The sequence below is a fragment of the Corvus kubaryi genome, unplaced genomic scaffold (assembly GCF_017639235.1).
Source record: "Corvus kubaryi isolate FWS band 111438036 unplaced genomic scaffold, C.kubaryi_AGA036_p1.0 37184, whole genome shotgun sequence".
NCBI classification, from domain to species: Eukaryota; Metazoa; Chordata; class Aves; order Passeriformes; family Corvidae; genus Corvus; species Corvus kubaryi.
The window spans coordinates 588,362-608,556 of record NW_024581051.1 but is presented as its reverse complement, the minus strand read 5'-3'; the positions used below and the strand labels follow the sequence as shown (position 1 = coordinate 608,556).

The window sequence follows — 20,195 nt, the reverse complement described above, 5'->3', positions numbered from 1 at the left end:
TTACCTATTTTGTTACTTTTAATCTTTTATTTCTAATAAAAACTTGTGTTGTCTTAGGCACAATATAGATGCCACTTGAGAAATTCACCCTTAGCTGTTCATTTGTATTTTTCAGAAAACCTGTAAATATGTTATGTAGATATGTCAACCATGCTGTCTTTTCACGTAAATGAATTGAAACAGAGGTCCTGTGGCAGACGATTATGCAAAAATCACACCTCTTTAGAGGTCATTTAAATTGTTGTAGGATTAGTGTAGTGGTAGGGCGAGGGATTTTAAATGGAAACAGGGTAGATTTAGATTAGATATTAGGAAGACCTTTTTCACTATCAGAGTGGTGAAATACTGGAACAAGTTTCCCAGAGAACAAGTAGATGCTCCATCCCTGGAAGTGTTCAAGGCCAGTTTGGATGTGGCTTTGATCAGCCATCATGGTCTAGTGGAAGATGCCCGTACACATGGCACCTGTTCTATAATTCCATTATTTTTTATCCCCCTAGATGACTTTGTCCAGTAAGCAATTGCTTTTAATGTACTTTATCTGCTTTTAGGGCACTTGGACATGTTGTTATTGTATCATGTATTGCATCCACAACCTGTCACAGCATTAGACCTACCAGCCAGTATTGTGTACTTCATCTTAACACCAGTGTCTAGGCAATCCAGTGCCAGCAACATGAAAATCAGCACAGTTCTTTTCCTCTCATTCTATGGCAGCCACCAGGATCATATCTGGGAAGTCTATTGTTGTAAGTTCCCTTTTAAGCTATTATCAAATATATTTGCATTGTATTTGAGAGCACCCTTACACAACTAGCTGGATGTTTTTATTCTGACAGCACCTGTAGAGGTGGCCTCTGAGTCCCTGATTAACTTTGCACCTATCCCATTTAATAGGAAGGGTATTGTGCACCCGCTCTGTTCATTCTTCTTTGCTTTTTGGCTGTTTCAGATCTTCTCTATGTCATTCCTTGTGTTTCTCACATTTGTCTAGATTTTCTTAGGTCTTCCTGTCTGTGGAAGACCTTAATTTTATGATAAATTGTTTTGGTGTTCCATACAGCATTCACCACTTTGATTTCTTCAACCTTCTTTAGAGCACAGTCGTGATTTTCCAGCAAGAGTAGCTTTTTCATTTTCCTCTGTACCAGTCACCTGTCTTAAGCAACTTTTGCTGATACAGAGGTCTCCCTTGTATTTGTTCTAGAATTTTAGATCCTTCTCCTCCACCCATCTCATCCTCAAGAATTGGTATCCAGGACAAAGTGGTTGTGAATCCCAATTTTTGTTAAAGGAAGGTTCAGCTGGAACTGGTAAGACCAATCATGGATCCAAGACCTGTATCTTCCTGAGATTTCTATTGAGGGATTGACTCCTGAGTAACCTGGGTAGCTGGATCAAAGGTCCAACAAAAGCATGTTAAGAACTCTGCAGAAGCTTTGTTATGCCTTCAGTTCTGTCATCAGCTTCTTAGAAACTCTGGTTTCTAACCATCCTGGCCAACTTGCTCAGGTTGTTCCTCATGCACTTCAACTCTAGCAGACCACTTTGCTTTCTCAAATGCATCAGTACCATGGTGGTGTAACACTTGATGTTGAATTGGAGACTCTGTTCCTGATCGAAGAGGCAGGTTTATATTGAAGGAAAGCTCTACATTAATGACAGCTGAACCCATCCCATGTCCAGGTTTGTAGCAGGCTTTTGTTTAATGGTTGATGAATAGAACACTGCAATTTTTTGAAGTTTCATAGTATCTGGAAGTAGGTGTTTAGACATTTGCATTTTGGTCTTTAAAATTAAATCCTCGGAAGTTAGGAATTGGTGAATATTTTTCCCAGGAAAACTATTTTGCTTCATTCAGGTCTGCTGAGATATTCAATCCTTCTTACAGACTGCACTGTACTTAATATCCACAAAGAGCGAGGATAACAGGGCATGTGTGTAACCTTTATAAGGTGACCCATGTTTCATGACTATCTTCTCCTGGTGTCTTCCAGGAAAGGTAGTGAATTGCTGAACTCAGAGTTCAAGCATTCTCCTTCTTCCCTACTACTGCTGCCTCGGGAATCCCTGTGTGTTCTCAACGTGATGGTAGTTATTGCTGCCTTGGCGTTCAGCCTCACCATGTGGGTTGTTTTGGCAAGCAACCATATTTTCCTGAAGTACACAAATGAGGAGAAGATGATATGTTGGTTGGTTGCTTGTTTCTTTAAAGCTGTCTCAATAAAACTTGAACAGAAGCTCTTGAAACATGAAACATTTCTGGAGCCTGATGGCTGACTTCTGAGTGTCAGAGACCTCAGAAAAGGAGAGGAAACATGAGAACATTTGCAGAAGAAATAGCACGTATATCTTTTGCAGAAGAAGTTGTAAGACAATACAGAGGTCCCTGCTTCTATCTTTTGTAAGATCAGCTTTTTGTGTCTGTATGATGGGTTAAAAACACATCTGTGGTCTTCCACCAACTTCTAGGAAATACTGAATTGGAAAACCTGAAAACGCCACCTTAAAGGAAGAAGCACATTTCCCAAGAGCAAAACAAAAAAAGCCATTTGCACTGGTGGTGGATGTATTGATGATAGCTATGCAAGCAGTTTCCTTTTGATGGAAAAGTATTTGTAGTACTTTAATCTGATCATGTGCTGAGTTAATGGTATATTTACTCCTCCACTGTGAAACTTTTAAAGAAATTTTAAGCCAGATAAATTGAAGTGACTCCTAATTGTATCTACTTTTAGGTGGTGTTTTATACTTGAAATTAGAATGAGGTTGTCGTGTCTGCAGAATTTGGGTTTGTTTCCATTCTTTATAAGCAAGCTGGTGTTTGAACTCTTTCAGCTTATAATAAGCTGGTAGATATGTCTTTCTGTTTCAGTTTTTGTTTTCACATGTTGGTCTAACAATTAGCGTGTACCTTGATCACACTGAGTATTGCTTTTCCTCTTTCTCCTGAGACTTTCCCACTGTGTTTTGTTTCATTTATTCTACTTAATCAGCTATTACCTTGTTTGGAAATTGAATAAGTGATTTAGTAGGGAATAATGTCTGACTGTTGTCTTGAGGCTTGCAACTGCACAGATGTCTAGTGAGACCCATATACATAATAAAGCAATAGAATTATAGTTTGGATGCTTGCATTTTAAGAGGGAAGTAGATACGAGAACTTCCCAGCAGCTTCCAATGGTACTTGGAGCAGATGATAATATCAACATTACTGAAGTCATATGAAGAGTGTGAAGTTATATTTCCTCTAGAAAATAGCAGGAAACATCATGTCAGAATTCAGCAGCCACAAATTCTGCTTCTTTCTTCCTTCTCAAAATATTGAATAATTAAAAAGTGGAACCGAAGGTTGTGGACCATTTTAATATAAAACATAATTTCTCACTGCTGTTCTTCGAAATGTCATTGGTGAATTTCAGTCTGGTTTCTGCAAAAGCATTACAGTTCTTGCATGCATGGTTTCTACCACATGGAAAGGGTCTTATTAATTGAGTTAAGTTGTTTGGTCTCAAAAACACTTAGATTTTGCAGCAAACTTCGAGCCTCATTTTTATTCAAGGTCGGATTGAACGGGACTCTGAGCAACCTGATCTTATTGAAAATGTCCCTGATCATTGCCAGGGTGGGAGTGGACTAGACGACATTTAAGGGTTCCTTTCCAACCCAAACCATTCTATAAATATCTTTCCTAAACTTGTACAGAATTGCCTTCAGGGATTTGAGAACGGTGTTTAATAGCATGAATGGCATGGAAAAACTAAACATGAAATAATTATTAGGGTGGCTTTTTTTTTTCTTGCAAAGAGGAGAAAGTGGACATGAAATTAAACAGTCAACTAAATTAAACAATAAGGAATTTGTGGGGGGTTGTGAGGGTTTTCGCTTTTTCTTTGTTATTTAGGGGTTATTTCCTTATGGCAAAGCCATCTCTGATGGCTTAGTTGTAGGGAGATGTCATTCAGGAGTAAGAAAGTTTGGAATTACAGGAATATGGAAGTTAATGAATTACTTATAAAGCTATTATCTCTGAGTGGTTTTTGACCTGAAGTCCTTAGGAATAGTGTTTTATTTGTAAGAGGATCAGATATTTATAATTCCTCATTAAACAGTGGTGGAATAAGAAAATAAATAGCTTTTCGTAATATCAGAAAACTGACATTTGTATAACATCTTAACTAGTACCTTATTTTTGGTTTTGAAATGTTTGTTATATTATGAAGGGTGAAGCAGATAAACCTAAAAAAGAGTAACTGAGGTACACAGTGGTAAAAACCACAGAGACCTTCAACAGAAAAAAAGCACTAGCTGGTATGGCAAAATATGAGAAAAATACAGGGTTGAACTAGTTTACACTGTATTTTGTTTCCTATACTGATGAATTCAAAAGGGTCTATACATGCATCTGTGTACTTGGAAAAAGCCAGTGCACTTGAAAAGTCAGTGCACTTGGCCACTGGTTGTATGCCTACTGCATCTAAGGCATCACTCTTTTGTGACTATCCTCTTCTTCTGTCTTGGCCCTCAGGCAAACAGACAAATTAATGTAATATTAGTCAAAGGATGAAATGAAGTTTTTTAGTCAGATGAATTCTTTAGATCCTAATCAGCCTTGGAAAGCTGGTAGTCTGCTTGGTGTGAATGCTGATTTTTATGACATCTTCCCTTGCTTAGCATCTGTTTGCTATTTCCTAATGCTAATAATATGCAAAAGATGCACCAAAAAAAGTTCCCTTTCACAGTATCTTTAATTAAAAGCTTGATAGTTGCCTTTTGTAGTATTTAAAAGTCCCACGTGTATGAGGAATAATGGAAAAGTTCCCTATTATGTTGTGTGTCTCTAACAATATCCAGATTTTTAAAAGGAATTCTTACTTGGGAGCACACTAGCTTTGATTTCTTGAGAAGTAAACCCCCCGGAAAATTAAAATAGAAAGAACTTCCATGTGAGTCAGTTTACATAGCAGTGATGTAAAACTTCTGAGCATTTGCAAACAGTCTCATAACAAGTGTTATATGCAGCTTCCACAATTTTTCTGTCATCTCTCTCTAGAGGTTTATTATTGATCTTTGAAATAAAATACTGAAAGATTTCCATGAAAAAAATAGTATTTTCATTACTGACTTTCTGAATATCTTTAAAACCAAAAATGCATGAAATAGTGATACTGAATTTCTGAACAAAAGCTCTCCAGTCTGTGTGGCTGAAGATTTAGGGAAATTCTGGTTGAAATTCCTGTATGGTGGTGTCCCAATGGCTTTGGCTTTGCCTGCAGCGTCACTTTCTGTGTAGGACTGGAGTTTGTTTTCCAAGACTAGCATTTGTTTGATTCCTTAAGCTATAGCTTGACCAGTTAAAGCTCATCATCCTGTCTGCTTAACTCACATTGTGGATTCAGGTGTGAATAACATGGAAATAATTCTTCAATAATTTCATGAGATTGCTATGTCAATATTTAATTTTGCTGTATGATCATCACTTATACCATGTGCTTTACGGTAGCTGGGGTCTTGCTGTTAAACTCTTTGCTACTGTCAAGCTTTGATAATGCTGGACATTCTGTTCTGGAAATTCATTATTTCACAGTATCCTTAAGTGCTTATATTATTAACACATCTGTGGAAGTTTTGTCTGCTACATTTGAATAGTATAAGTGTTAATAATGTTAAAGCAAATTGTACTAGATTGCTGCAAGGGGAAAAAAAAAAAAGGACTGTGATAAAATCTCCACAGGAATGCAATGTATGTTTCAGGAATGCTTTTCTCTAGTCTCAGTGCTTTAGACTTTAATTTTGTTTTGATCCTCAAAATAAATATCCTTCTCATCAATACACCCCTGCCTCAACCCTCCCATTCACTAGTACTAAATCTTTTTTTCCAAGGTGCCTGTTCTTATTTTCATTGCCATTATGCCTTGTGCCTGGAGAACTCTTTTGATCCTACCATCAAAACAGCTTTTCAGAGGCTAAGCAAGCCCTTCTCTCTTTAAATCTGTTTAATAACAGAAGTAAATGAACCAAGATAATTGGATTTGAAGTAAAAGTTGTCATTTACAAGTATTCCATTTGATTTTTTTTATCTTTTTCCTTTTTGCACTTTTGGAGACCTAAAGGAGAAAGCGAAGTGATTATATTAAAAAAAACCCCAAACAACAAAAACCAGAACAAAACAACCCTACCAACAACACCCCTCAAACATAAACTAAACTGATAATGAACTTACTTATCTTCTGAAGACCTTAAAAACTGAATTTAAAAATCAGGCCATTTATATTACTGAAGGAGTTGCCTTCCTCAATTTATAAAGCATTGGTTAATGTACATCATCTCATTTCTGGTTCTTTGTATACTGACGTTTGCCTTGCTCAGTTGTTGAAATTTCTAGGATTACTGTTGTTGGGTGGGTTTTTCTTGGGGGTTGGTAGTGGTTGGGTTGGGGTTTTTTGTTTGTTTCATTTGGTTTTTTAGCCTGAAGAACTGGAAGCAATTCCTTCTATTAGTCAGGTTGATTCTGTATTTGCAAAATTTTAGTACAGAGAACCTCTTCCTTGGGATTCCTGGTTCCTTCTAGGCCGTGCCACCACCTTTTCAGGTGCCGTAACGTCTCTCACATAACTGAGTCTTCTTTTTTTTCTTTCTGGCCCCTCTTGTAAGGTAACATTGTACTCTCCTACCCGACTGTTCTTCCTTGTTAAAAGGACATGTTCTTGGCTTGACTTGAGTGCTGTTATGGTAATAACATGCCAAGAGGCTTGTTTCCTTACAGCCTTTGCTAATAAGGTGTGTCAGGGGCAGATACTGAGTGCCAGCTTCCCGGTACCTCAAGTACTGCCGTCCCTTTAATGCTAGAACTGGTGGATGCCACAGTGCTATTTGGTGTTGCAGTGGTGCCACTGCAGGTTGTGTGAAGGGAGAAGGTCCCCTATGGCGCAGTCTTCTCTCTGGGAAGGTTTCCTTGTAGCAACTTCTGCTGTGACTGTTTTCCTTAGGCAAGCTACAGTTACAGGGGGAGCAGCTCAGAACCAGCGTGGGGCCTTAGTGAACAGCAGTCTGAGCAGCTGAATTTTATAGAAATTAGTCTGAGAGGGACTGTGGCCACTGTCAGCAGGCTTAACTCAAACTGTCCTGCTAAACTTCTTCAAACCTAATGTTCCATTAGCAAGGGTAAGATATACACAGGTGGATAGATGCCTGTGGCAGAGCACAGACCTGGGCTGCAACTTCACTTCTGTCTGTCCCTCTGCTCCAAGAAGCACTTCAGAAAAATCTAGTTCTATAAGGCTCATCTTGCTCTCTTGCTGAGAATGGGTTCACTTATTCCAAATTTCCAGATGTTGTTTTGGCAGCGTGACAGCCATGCTCAGCTACCAGAATTCCTCGGGTTTCTTTCTGACAGACTTCTGTCTCCAAAACAATGTTTTCCATGCTAATAACCTGGACAATGGTCAAAGGTTTTCCTAGCAGAACTGGCTGAAAAGAATGCAGACTATTTAAAAGTCCATCTGAGATCATTTGCTACTTTGACATTCTCCTATGCATGGATTATTTTTTAACCAAATGGGAAGTCAATTTATAAAATTTTGGAGTGTTGAGGTTTTGTTTGCTTACTCTGTGATTATGCAAAACTTTCATTACTCTGAATAGGAGGGAGTCTTTTCTGCAGAAAAGAACGTTGGCTCCCACCAATCTTTTAAATATCTCTTTCATCCCTATTTATGGGAGATTGTCCTATCTTAAGCTATTTGAAGTGGTGGTTCATAGTTTCTTGTTGTTCAGTCTTGTGTTTTGGGTTTGGTTTTTTTTTTTTTTAAGCTGTTGACTGGGAAAAAAATGTGAGAGGAAAAGTACAAGTTATTAATCTAAGCATTTAATACTGCAATTCTTATCAGTTACAAGGAATGTGAGACAGAAAGAAGGTACTTCTGAGAAAGCTTGTTGTGAAGGCAGTAGAACTAAGAGTGGTAATTTCAGCTCATGAGACTTGGAAAATCAAGGTCCACAACTATTTTCATATTGTGTGACATTTTCTCTGAATTTTCAGGAAGTTTGATCTACCTATTTTCCCACAGGTCATCTGGATGTTGAATGTAGGCTTATTGAAGTGAAACTTCAACTTTTATTTAGGCTTTTAATACCACTTTGAGATTGTGTCTGTACTTTTGTTATAAATGTTTTAAAAGATTTTTTTTCCTTTTTCATTAGTAATATGTAGGTACTTATTTCTGGGTTTCATTCTTTTCAGAAAGGAAAAGCATCTTTCAAAGCAGTCTGCTACATGGGTTAAGGTACAAATTCCATGAACCTGACAGTGCTAATTTTTCATTGATTACTAGAGGTCATCTTTTTTCTTCCCTCCCACCATCTTCCTGCACTATTGGGTCAGCAAAAGTGAGAAATATTAGTAATTCTGTAAAATTATTTACAGAGTCATCTTAAACGGAAACAGCTGTCACAAATCCTTTAGATTTTTTGATCACACGTAGTAGAAGCCAGGATGCCTTTTCTTCCTTCTACATCTCTGAAGGCAAACAGCATACAGTAAAGAAAATAATTGGATTCCCTCTTTGTATTTACAAATAAGTTGAGAAGAAAATGTCACAAGCAAATGTGTGATAATTAAGACTTTGGTTTCTATACTCTTACTTTTGTGTTTAGTCCATTATCCTTTATTGTTATGGGAAGCATAGTATTATTAAAAAACAAACAAACAAAAAAACCCAAACCCTGAAATGCCTGCTTTAAAGCTGTTACTGTAGCATACATCTGCACATGAAGTTAAATTGCTTCGCTTTATCTTAATGTATTTAACATTGTTCATGAAATGGACTTCTTTATCTCTTTACAGTAACATGCTTCTGTAATGCAGTGTTTTAAAAATTCTTTTCAAGTAGTTTAATAGAGGTTCTTTGAGATTCCTTGACTTGTATTTCTTGCAAACTTCCTTTTGAGTGATACCTTACACTGGAGAATACAACAATTTTATCTAAAACTGATGAGGTTAAAGGGAGGGATATTAAAAACCTGTCTGTTGAGAGGTGGTTCTTCCTCATTCATTGGATGCTGATCTGAGATGAAATGGCTGTTGGGCAATTAAGGAGACATGCATGGTAGAGGAGAACCAAACTTCCTGGGTTTTGAGCGTAAAGAATAAGCAAATGCATTAAGGGCTGATGCTGCTTCTTACTAACGGGTGGTTTGATGTGGGGGTTTTCTTGGGATACTTAAAATATTTGAAATAGTTATTAACAAGTAGAGTTCTTATTTCTTTAACTCATAATTACAGGAACTTCTATTATAGAATCATTGCTGCTTATCCCTATGATGTGCCCATTGTTCAGGGCTAGAACTCTGTTAAATGGAAACTTACCGAAAGTAGTAAGTGTTTTGACTTTTAAACTGTTAGTTAATCATGAAGCAAAGAATCTGGAAGCAAGCATGACTATTGTTTATCCACATTTTATATCTCCCAGTTTGTTAGGCTGTTTTCTCAAATAAGCAAACAAAAACTACTTACATGGAGAAAGTAGTCCTTATAGAATGATCCTAAGCTAACCACAGTATGTACTATACCTAGCCTCCCATATTATTTGGCGTCACATGTAATTGGTTTCTCCTTCTGCAAACTGCAGCACCATCAACACCAGAAGAGAACTTGGAATTATTTTCGTTTGCCTTAGATTTAATGAATCTGGTCTTCCTTTCTCTTTAGTTTTTCCCAACATTACACTGGATATAATGTGGTTGCCTAATGAGAGAACATCCTTCTGATGAATGGATGCAATTTCTGCTATTAGCGTTTCACCAATTTTCATTATTCAAGACAAAATTGGAGGAGAAGCCTTACTCTGCAAGTCTGGAGAACACAGTTATTGCAGTTTTCAAATTTTTATGCAGAGCAGAAGAGCACCATTGGTGTTGCATACTAACACCTTTTTGTTTCCTTGACAGCCAGCAGCGTTTGGATGGTTAAAAAGAACCCTTCAGGTTGATAAACCATCTTGGTTGTTAATAAAAGATGATTCTAAGACATGAATACGCCAAAGCTGTAACTTGTGCTCTTTCTGTTTTTCTTTTGCTTATTCTTTCACCTTGTATGTAGCTTCATTTATTTATGGGGTTTTCCTTGCTCTTCTTTGGTTTCAGATGCGAGTGTCTCACTGGTTTATGTGGTTTCCCCATGTGCGAGGCAGGCTCCGTTCCCCAGATAGTCTCACGTGGAGATGGAACACCTGGCAAGTGCTGTGATGTCTTTGAATGTGTCAATGGTATGTGAAACTTTCTCTTGCACCTGAAGAAGAGGGTCTCTGGGAGATGCTGGGCATTTGGTTATTTTTATTATGTTGTCAAGATCTAAGAGAATTCATTTTCTTGAAGTTCACTCAGTAAGAAGGAACTGGAAGTTTAGTTGAAGATACTGACATGGGAAACTGTCAGTTTGAAGTTGTCAGCTGCTTTAGTTTCTGAAGCACTTTTCTCTGTGACAGGCAATCACAGGTTTAGCAAGACTCCCTCACTGTATGTTTTTCAGGTAGTCTTTTGCCATTAGCAAACACTAGAGGCCTTCTAGAAGTGAAATTTTGTTAATCATTGCAACTGCTTGTGGCAGCACTAAGTGCGTTTAGATGATGGGGTTTGCTTTAAGAATCAATTGCGGAGTAATTTTTAACACGAGTGTACAACCTTTAGAAATTAGAAGACAATGTAGGAATGTATTTATTCTCATTCTTTGCTTCCCAGTCTAAAAATTCAGAAAATACTTTAAAACCTTGAATTTGTCATGCAAGTGACTCTATCTCAGGACTGTTCTATGTATAGAACTGTTTATAGGTGCTGTATGTGGCGAGTTGTGAAGAAACAATATTTGGTTGTTGGTAAGGAGAAAAATGCTCTTGAAGCATTGCGTAATAATTTCTGAGCATAAAAAATTACAAACTGTTGCAGTATTTATTAATTATTCAGCAATATTTGATCTTGTTTAGTGTTACAACTGTCATTGCAAATGGAGAGAGGGAGAGATTTCCCCAGGAGAAGGTTTGTGTTATTTACACATAGCAATATTTTAAAAACACAAATGCTGATTGAAAAATAATAGTATGTATAATGGGATATTATATATAAAAATTAAGTTTTCCCATGCAAATAAAGGAATTTGTATCAGGAAGAGTCACAGATTCTTTACTCTCAGAGTAATTCTTTCACTATCTGGGTAAGATTGTATAAATGCAACTTATCTACTTTTTGTTTTTGTACACTAAAGTAATACTCATCTTTGTTTCATATTTGTTTCATTCTGTTAAAGTATCATTTCTGAATCTGATTTAACTGTGTGAGACACCTCAATGCAATATTTAATTCAGGATTTACTTTAGTAGTTTGAGCAAGAAATACAAAGCCAATTTCCAACATGATGTCTCAAAGGTACAATGCACTGTGCTAATTGCTTCTCTTCAGTCTGCATGTTATTTGTGGATACTGCTGACAAAACTGTTGCAGTACATATATTGCAGCAGGTGTGAGATGGAGCTGCTTTCAATGGCCCACTTTTTTTTGTGGCTTCTTCATGTCCTATTTCCAAGTAGAAGTTAGATTCATTTTTCATTGGCAACTGAATTTAGACTGTCTTTAGCACTGTTGCCCTGGGCATCACTGCCTTATTGTGCACTGTAGCTCGCTCCAAAGATCCAAGCTGCTTTTGGATCAAGATTCCTTTTTGCCTCTCAGGCTTTCCATATTTTAGTAGCCTAGACTACAGAGTAAATTGGAAGAAAAAATAGGAGTCTTTGAAGGGAAGATGATGCCACAGAGGGAAGCAGAAAGGCCAGATTGGAGAAAAATGAAGGGGTTTAGGTCTGTCTTGTATATGTCCTTAAAAATCAGTTTTAATATATTCCAGGCCAGTGTCAAAATTATCTTTAATAAGCTCCTCTTTAAAAAAAAGAAAATATTTCTGACAAAACTGGTCAGAAAAGTTAAATACTTCTTTTAGAAAAACACATTTGTCATTATGTTTCTTAATGCTACAATCAAATTGTAAAAAATAATGCTGTATGACGTGACTTTAAAGTGCTTCAAGCAAACTTCCAGGTGCAGTTGTTAATGATGCTTCATTTGGGAAGTAGGAAATAGTTATAAACCTGAAGATGATAAATATTTTTAATAACAATCTGTGAGCAATTGTGAAACTACTCATGAGTGTGTGACATCTGGATTGTGTGGCATATCATTGGTATAGAAGACAGAATTGTCATAGAACATGATCTGCATTGCTTTATAATTTGGGGTTTTTCAAATGCATTTTAGCATGTTTAGGTGGTTTTTATTTCAGGGACAATTACTACAAACAAAAACTCTAAAACCTCTAAATTTATTCTGACAAGAACTTCTAGATAAATGTTTAATGCAATGACAAACTGACGTGCGTGTGTGTGTGTGTGTGTGTGTGTGTGTAGTAAATCCCTACCATTACTTTTGTCAGTTTAAAAGGAAGAGGAGGGGGGAATGTTCTTAGTGAAACTGATAATTGAATTTAATATCCAGTTCTGGTTTTTTAATGTATTTTGAAATACCTACAAGTGCAGAGGAGATACAATTGATATCAGTAACAGATGGAGAAAATATCATACAGTGATAGGCTTAGATCAATTTCTTTGCTTCATTAAAAAAATTGCCTTCAAAGTAAGAAGAGTCAAATCTGTAAGATCTAGGACAAGCTGTTCTCAGCAGTGAGGGTGGCTAGCTGTTGGCACAAACTGCGGGGAGGATGCTGAATTCCTTATCTTCATCCTTTCCAATTAGGATTAGATGCCTTTTTAAAGCATGTGTTTTTATCAAATGTAATTTAATGAGTTTATAGATGGTAAGTGGGGAAGTTGTATAATCAGCATTACCAACAAGTTTCATTAGTTACTTTTGTGTTTGAAAACCTCTGAAAACAAGCAAGAGGATGGAATAAAAAAGAAATGTGCATACTCACATTAGTATCATTTTCCTGCTATTACAACAACTATTGAATGAAATAATTAAAGAATTAAATAATTCCTTTGGCAGTGGGGGGAGCAGTCAGGAAGAATACTGATCATCATTACCTTAAAAGAAGGGTATCATTACAAATTAGCGTATGTAAACTGCAAAAAATCTAATTTATATATTTAGGTAACCCTAATTATGATCAGAGTGTTAAAGCAGGCCAGACTTCTGCAATACTTATTGCAATTTTGTGCTAATGTCATAGATACAGAATTATATGTTCAGAGTATGGGTGGGTTGGCTTTACTGTGTAGGAAAGAGCTCTGCTGTAGTTGTAGAATAACAGTGGCCAATGTTGTGGGGATAGTAATAATGGCAGCAAAATGATGTCATGGAGACACTCTGCAGTATTTTCTCTTTGTTGTTTCTCAACAGTTTTGGGACAGATCAGGTATCCTTTTGCACATGTTTTTCCTGGATTTAATATAGAATTGATTTAGAAGCTCTGCGATATATATGTATATTTTGTGTGGTTATCTTTGTTACTGATACACACTGTCTCAAACTAGCTTTTGGTTAGTCTGTCTAAGAAAAGCATATTAATCTGTGGCAAAAGAAACTTCTGCAGTAGTTACTTCTTTTGCAGACTGTGATGTTTGATGTTGTTGCTGTTTGATTATAAATACAGCATTAAGTCAATACACTCGCCCTTATTTTCCTGCTTCATATTTATATTAGGTGTGTCCTTATGCTTCACATCGTGTGCAATCTGCTGTTTCTCATAGTTTATTCTGTATTTATATAGACATCATAAATCACCAAAATAACACTTATTCCTGCTTGGAAAATGGTCCTGGTATTTTCATTTAATTGGAGCTTGTTGTTAAGTACCTAGTGTCTGTAACTGTCCAATCTTTCCATACATCAAACTTCTTTTTGGATTTTTTTTTATACAAAAAAATAATTTAGAAAGTACTGAGAACAATTTTCTTATTGGTGAGAAGAAAAAAACCTACATTGCAGATAGATTAAAATAGTTCTGTGTGATATTTTAAACATCATGAATGTATGCAGATATCAGAGTATTTTACCTAAAACTGTTACACTAAATAGAGATATAAAGTTGTGCTTTTTAAAGCACTACTGTATTTAAAAGAGTTCACTATTACAATTAATGCTTACTGTCATTAGAATGTGATTCTTGTTCCAAAGGTGAGTCAATTAAAAAGGTCATTTTTACAGCATGAATTGATTTCTTCATTTTGAAGGGAAGCGTCTTCGTAAGTAAAATCATGCTATGTTGTTAAATGGTGGTAGGAATCAATCCAAAGTTCCCTTTTGACATGATCAAGTTCCTTGTCGTGATTTATCTAGGGTGAGTATTTGAGCCATCCCTGAGCATACCCTGCCTGGTCTTTGGATGTCACAATGAGAGCTCAGACAACAATGATGGCTACAACAATGTTATTTATTTCTGCTCCTTTTTCTTTGTCAGGAGAAAGGTCTTTACTGTTTAATTTGTAACCTAGACCTTGCAACTCTATGGAGCTGTTTGCAAACAGTGATTTAAAATGCAGTAGTGGTATGATTTTGTCAGTCATCTCTGCTTAGATGGCTGGCTGTTTCTTCTTATCTTACATTCTTGATGACCATCAGAGCAAGCCCTAGTTCGTGCATGTAACACAATTTTAGCCTGAAGGAGACAGAAGTGTGAATTGCTAAATTGAAATCTCTGGCTGGCATAAAATAGTATCACTAGAGGTATAACTGATGCAACTAAATACATCACTGCTTTTTGCATGCGGGAATCAGAGATTTGCACAGTGATGTTCAGTAGTGAAGTTTTCGGGGAAGAGCTACATCCATAGTCAAATGTACTCATTTCTGAGAAGTGTGAAGTTCATATAAAGGAAATAAGGCAACATGGGAAATCTGTAGCAAATAATTTCATCTTACTGTATGAAACTGAACAAAGATTTTTGTCTGTTGCGTGGTTCCGCTGCCCTGTTTCAGGGAAAGTGAGAGTCAGTATTGCTTTGTTTAAAGGGAAGTTATGCCAACTGGCGTGAAGATTCCCCACTTCACTTACCTGAGAACTGCTTTTCATCTAGAGACTACTAGATACTATGTGATACATACTAGAGGAAAATTGAGTGAGAGATTCCCAAGATAGGTACTGTTCCACAAAGTCCTGCATTTTACAGAAGCTAGTTTCTTCTGATCCGTACAAAATATATTACTCGCCAGGACTTTTGTCTGCTAATCCTGGTGTGCTGCTTTTACTCATGGGGGAGCTTGTTAGGAAAGAAAATTGATTCGACATTAAATTACAAGCATCAACAAGTGAATCTAAAGAGATTAAAAGCTGCATGTGCAGCAAGAGTGCCAGTGCTTGGAAACAAGAGAGAGTCTCCAAACTTGCGTGTTCTCTAATTAGGTATTGATGCATGGATCTCTTGAATGTAAGTTGCACTTAAAGCACGTACTGACTGTGAGCTGTGCCATAGAAATTTGAGAGAGCAATTACCAAGAATCCTGCAGCTGCTGCCTTCTGTCAGTCAGGGCTTTCACTTCTCAGTAAGTTTCCTTGAAAACAACTCCTACTTCAAAAATGTTGTTGATTGGTTTATGAAATATGATACATTACATGTGTGAGTGGTCCTGATTGATGTGTCAGCATGATTCAAGGTCAAGGGGACTAGGCTGCTTTCTGCCATGGCCATGTGTGAGCTGTGATTTTAGAGTCCAGATCTGCCAAGGGTGGCTGTGGAGTCCCAATCTATTTTCCCCAGGGACTGAGGTATGGACTTTCCTTGTCCTATCCACTGAAAATGGGACTACCTGATGGATGCATGACAATAACTGGCATTGATCCTGGGAAGATCGAATCCCACCTTCCCCAGGACCTAAGACTTTGATCCTTTCTGTACTGCTGGTTTAGGCTATACTGATAATTGCATGGTAGTACAGAAGTGATTTCCTGCATCAGTAGGACCACTTGCTGTGACTCACAGTCTGCATTTTATAGCTGCTTCTGTGAATTTTTTTTTCCTCATTTGAGAAGATAAAGGAGGCATTTCCTGACATAAAGGAATTCCTCCTGACATAAAGGAGGCATTTCTTTTTTCTCTGTGCCTTCTGGCTATTTTCACACTTGCATCTCTATACAGTGGTACTGCATTGGAAGAGAGATTAAAAACCCTCTTTAATCACACTTCTTGTCACCTGTTGGTGCACTTGCTCCTCACAGCAATTGCAGATCCATTATTAATCTCATGGTGCAGAAGAGGATAAAGGTCATTCCACTGTTTCTAAAAGGAAATAAGAATGGCCTATTTCTAAAGGGAGCATCAATGAGTATGGAAGGGATTTGATGAGGAATAGACGGTCAGCAAGGAAAATATTCACCTTAGAAGGAGGAAATGAAGTCCAAGTGAAGCATCTCACAGACACCATCTACCATGGAGTTCTCATTATTTATTGCATTAATCTTGGCTGTCCTTATTGTACTTTCATTAAACTTACTTTATGTGAGTTCTAAAGAAATAAGGATTTGACCAAGGTAACAGTCTGTATCAGAGCAGAGAACTAAATACTCCTAATACTGATTAAACAGTACTGCATATTTCTCTTTGGCCATCCAAAACCACAGATTTTTGTGGTGGACTTCAAATAGGCAGCTGCTTAAAAAAATAAGATGTAAAAGGCAGGTTGTGAGATGCAAAAGATAACAGATTGTTTGGTACATAATAAGATTAACATTAAAGGAAGATAATCTGATACCAAAAAGGTAGGGGGATTTAGTTGTTGTGGGTTGAGGTTTGGTTTTGGGGTTTATTGTTTTTAATTCAGTCAGAACATCTGAAAGGTATTTGAAAATCATGGCTAAATCATCACCAGTCACAACTGTATGAGAATTTGGTCTAGTATAGTGAAAAAGCTGGTCAGACTGCCAAACCAAGTAAAATGTTTTAGATCCTCCGAACCTGTATTATACTTGCCCTATAGTCAAATTGGAGAAAGTGTGTGAAACAGTGCAAGTAATTAGGAGTTACATTTAAAACAGGAGGGAAAAGGAAAACACAGAAAACTGAAGGCCAGTCAACCCAAAATTCCTGGTAAAAAATATTCAGTCTGTAGCTAAATAGATAAAAAAGATGGGGTAGGTGTTGTCAGGACCACAGTGAGATGTGAAACCAGACTCAGAACTCTACAGTGGTTCACTAGGAGTAGGAGGGTTGTTCAGTGGGAAGTAGAGATTGAGTTTTAAATAAAAAAGTTAATTTTTAAATAAAAAAGGACAAAACCTAATTCACTTATTTCATGTTGGTTAATGAAAAACAAGATGCTAGATAGATTCCATGAAATGATACGTCATATACAAAGAATATTAGATGTCAAATGGTGCAGTTCTGCCCAGGTTTAAAAGTTTAAAAAAAAAAAAAAAGAGTAAATACTTTTAGTATTTACTTTGGTGAAATAGTAATGATTTTTGCCAAAGTGAATTGTCTTGGTAAACTAATATCTTCAGTAATGTTCTGACTCAGATATTGCTAGATTTTTAAACTTGGACAAAGTTCGGAGGACAAGGTTAGAATTCAGTTTTTCTTCTCAAAGCGTGGAGGAAATGGTTAGACCTGTTATAATGCCAAACCACAGCCTTGTGTTGCAGGTTTGGAGATTTTTTTTTTTTTCCCTGCAATTTTTAACTTCTCTCATGCACTAGAGGCTTCTCGCAGATGTACTGGTAATGCATGGTGGACTATGCTAGTACCTATTAGTGGTACTGTTTCAGATGTCTGTGCCCTGTTAACATGCCTATGGCTAAACTGATCACAACATGTGTTTTCTCCTGTGATGGACTGACAAAGACCACTGGGATTTAAACACATTCTTCTGTTATGAAGAACATGTCTTGCTTCCAAGAATTGTTTGGCAATTTCATCAAGAAAGTCTGTCACTGTTTGGGGGTTTTAGAGCATAGCCACCACCCTCTGTGACCCCAGCTCCTCCTTTGCTGTCCTGGTATTTTCCTGCAGTAGGCCTTCAGGATGTTAAAAAGTAGCATTGCTTAATTTCTAGAAGAACTTAGGAGACAGAAGGGAGGTAGCCTTGTGGAAAGCCACAGAAACAATTAAACACTAAAAAAACATGACCTGGTGGAGAAAAACAAATTGAAAGAAAGGTGTAAATTTTATTTGTAAGAGGATGTAGGCAGGGACACCCTGAGGTGTCCTGAGGATGAGTCCTCTTGGCAAGAAATTCGCACACTGGAGGATAGAAAAAGCAGTAGAACATGAGACTTCGAAGATGGGAAATGTAATGAAGCTTAGGGGAAGCTTCCTTTCTATTTGTTTGCTGTTTCTGTCTAAGCTTAATTGCCCCTTTCATGATTTTTGCTCAGTTACAGTAAATAAAATTGTGGAATTGCTTAATAGGTAGGTTGCGTTTTCTCCGTTACTGGTGGCTTTAAAAAAAAGATTAAGACAGGAGTGTATCAGATAGAGCCGAATTTGGGTTTTCTCAGCATCCCAAGTATCTTTTAATATCTTTTACAGAATGCAGCTGCCACAAAATAGTATTTCATTCCTTTAAACTGTGAAAGTATTTTTAAATAATTGTATAAATAAATGCATTGATTTACAAATAATAGTTACAGTTTTGCTTTAATTCTGATTTCTCTGTTTCTGGATGACCCTTTTAGAATATGCAGGACCAAAGGACTTTCAGAACCATCCTGTAATGGTGTTAATAGGGAATATGCTGCAATATAATATGCTGCAATAATAGGGAATATGCTGCTTAGGGAAACTAAGCAGTGCAGCCTGAAGAGTAAGAATCCAAATAGTTTTTTCTATCTAGCTTGTTTTTATATGCTTGCAAGGAAGCAAGACCATACAGTTGTCCTATAACATTGTTATGGGCTAATTCCAATGACACATAACTTTCTCTTTTTTAAACTCTACCAGCTCAGCTTTTGAAAAATGGAAAGCTATTCTGTATTTTGTTTATAGGCACACAGGATTCAAATTTATCGGTTTCCTTCCTTTTCATTTAATCGAAAGTTCACAGCACTTACCCTAGTTCTTTCCAAGGCTCTGGTACAAGTACTTCTTTATGCTGAAGGAACATGTGAAGTGCTGGAATCATGAACCTTTTAATCATTTCAACAACAGAAAATTGTTTTGAGTCTTTCTTCCACTTTGGGAGAGCTGCAACTTCTGATACTACGAAAGAAGATGCCCAAACTTGCCTACAGACAGCTGATGCCAGAAGCATCTCATGTGCTTGGGGTAACTGTGCGCAGACTGGCTGCCTTGCAAGGGATGGCTTGCCAAACTTGCATGTGTTTCTGAGCTGTTCCATGACTCTAATCAAAGAAAACCATACCTATTAGGAAATTAGAGAAATCTCAATAACAGAAGTTTTACTTTGGGCTAGTTCAGCCCGTGGAACTAATATGCATTTCATTAGATGTACATGTAGAAGGTAAAATTGCTTTGAAAACTAATTTGGTAAAACAGATTGTGTCCTTTTGCAGTTCAGATTGGTGATAAAGGTTTTGAGAAATGATCATTGTTTGTGTAGTGTGAAGCTGTGGGGTTTAGTGCAACCCTTACTTTTTGGGCTCTCACCCCCAGAACTAAAAAGTTGTGGCTGTGGGATCTGTAGAGCTAAATTTGTGTCAGAACTATTTTTTTTAACTCTGTGGCAGGAACTTTAATGCCAAATCAAGTCAATCTTAGTCATGCTTGACTTTATATAGGAGCAGGGATGTCATTTGTTCTTCCACTGCCAGAAAAAAACCTTATATCTTTCTGGGGACTGTCCCCTCTGTCCTGGCTTCTTTCACAGATGGGTAGTTGTGTGTGTCAGTGCTTGGGCTGGATCGATCTTGTATTACTGGGTTATCTGAGAGCCAGCAGACACTGAATTTATGCTCACAAAGCCATGGCCTGTGTCTCATGCCCATTGCTTTGTTGTGTTAGTTGGCATCACAAAAGGGATTTGGAGTCTCAGATATGTTTAACTGCTTTGTGCTATAAAGTTTTGGCAATTTGAATTACTTTGTGACACAGTGAACTTGAAGAATCCTACCTGTAGTTTTCTCCTTATTGGAAGAATTCATGAATTTAGGAAAAGATGCATTTATTTAATGTTAGCTTTATGGTCTTCCATTCCTTTGTGACTGTGTTGGGGTTTTAGTTTAGTCTGTTTTTTTTTTTTTT

The 20,195-nt window shown here is 37.1% G+C and overlaps 1 protein-coding gene across 3 annotated transcripts in view; it reads left to right on the top strand.

Annotated features, from left to right (window-relative positions):
* Positions 1–20,195, top strand: part of CRIM1 (cysteine rich transmembrane BMP regulator 1) — a 175,794-nt gene that overhangs the window by 96,820 nt on the left and 58,779 nt on the right. For all 3 annotated transcript variants that reach the window (XM_042022013.1, XM_042022015.1, XM_042022014.1), the window contains one exon: positions 10,144–10,265. In XM_042022013.1, coding sequence (XP_041877947.1) covers positions 10,144–10,265 — 122 coding nt within the window. The remainder of the gene's footprint in view (positions 1–10,143; positions 10,266–20,195) is intronic.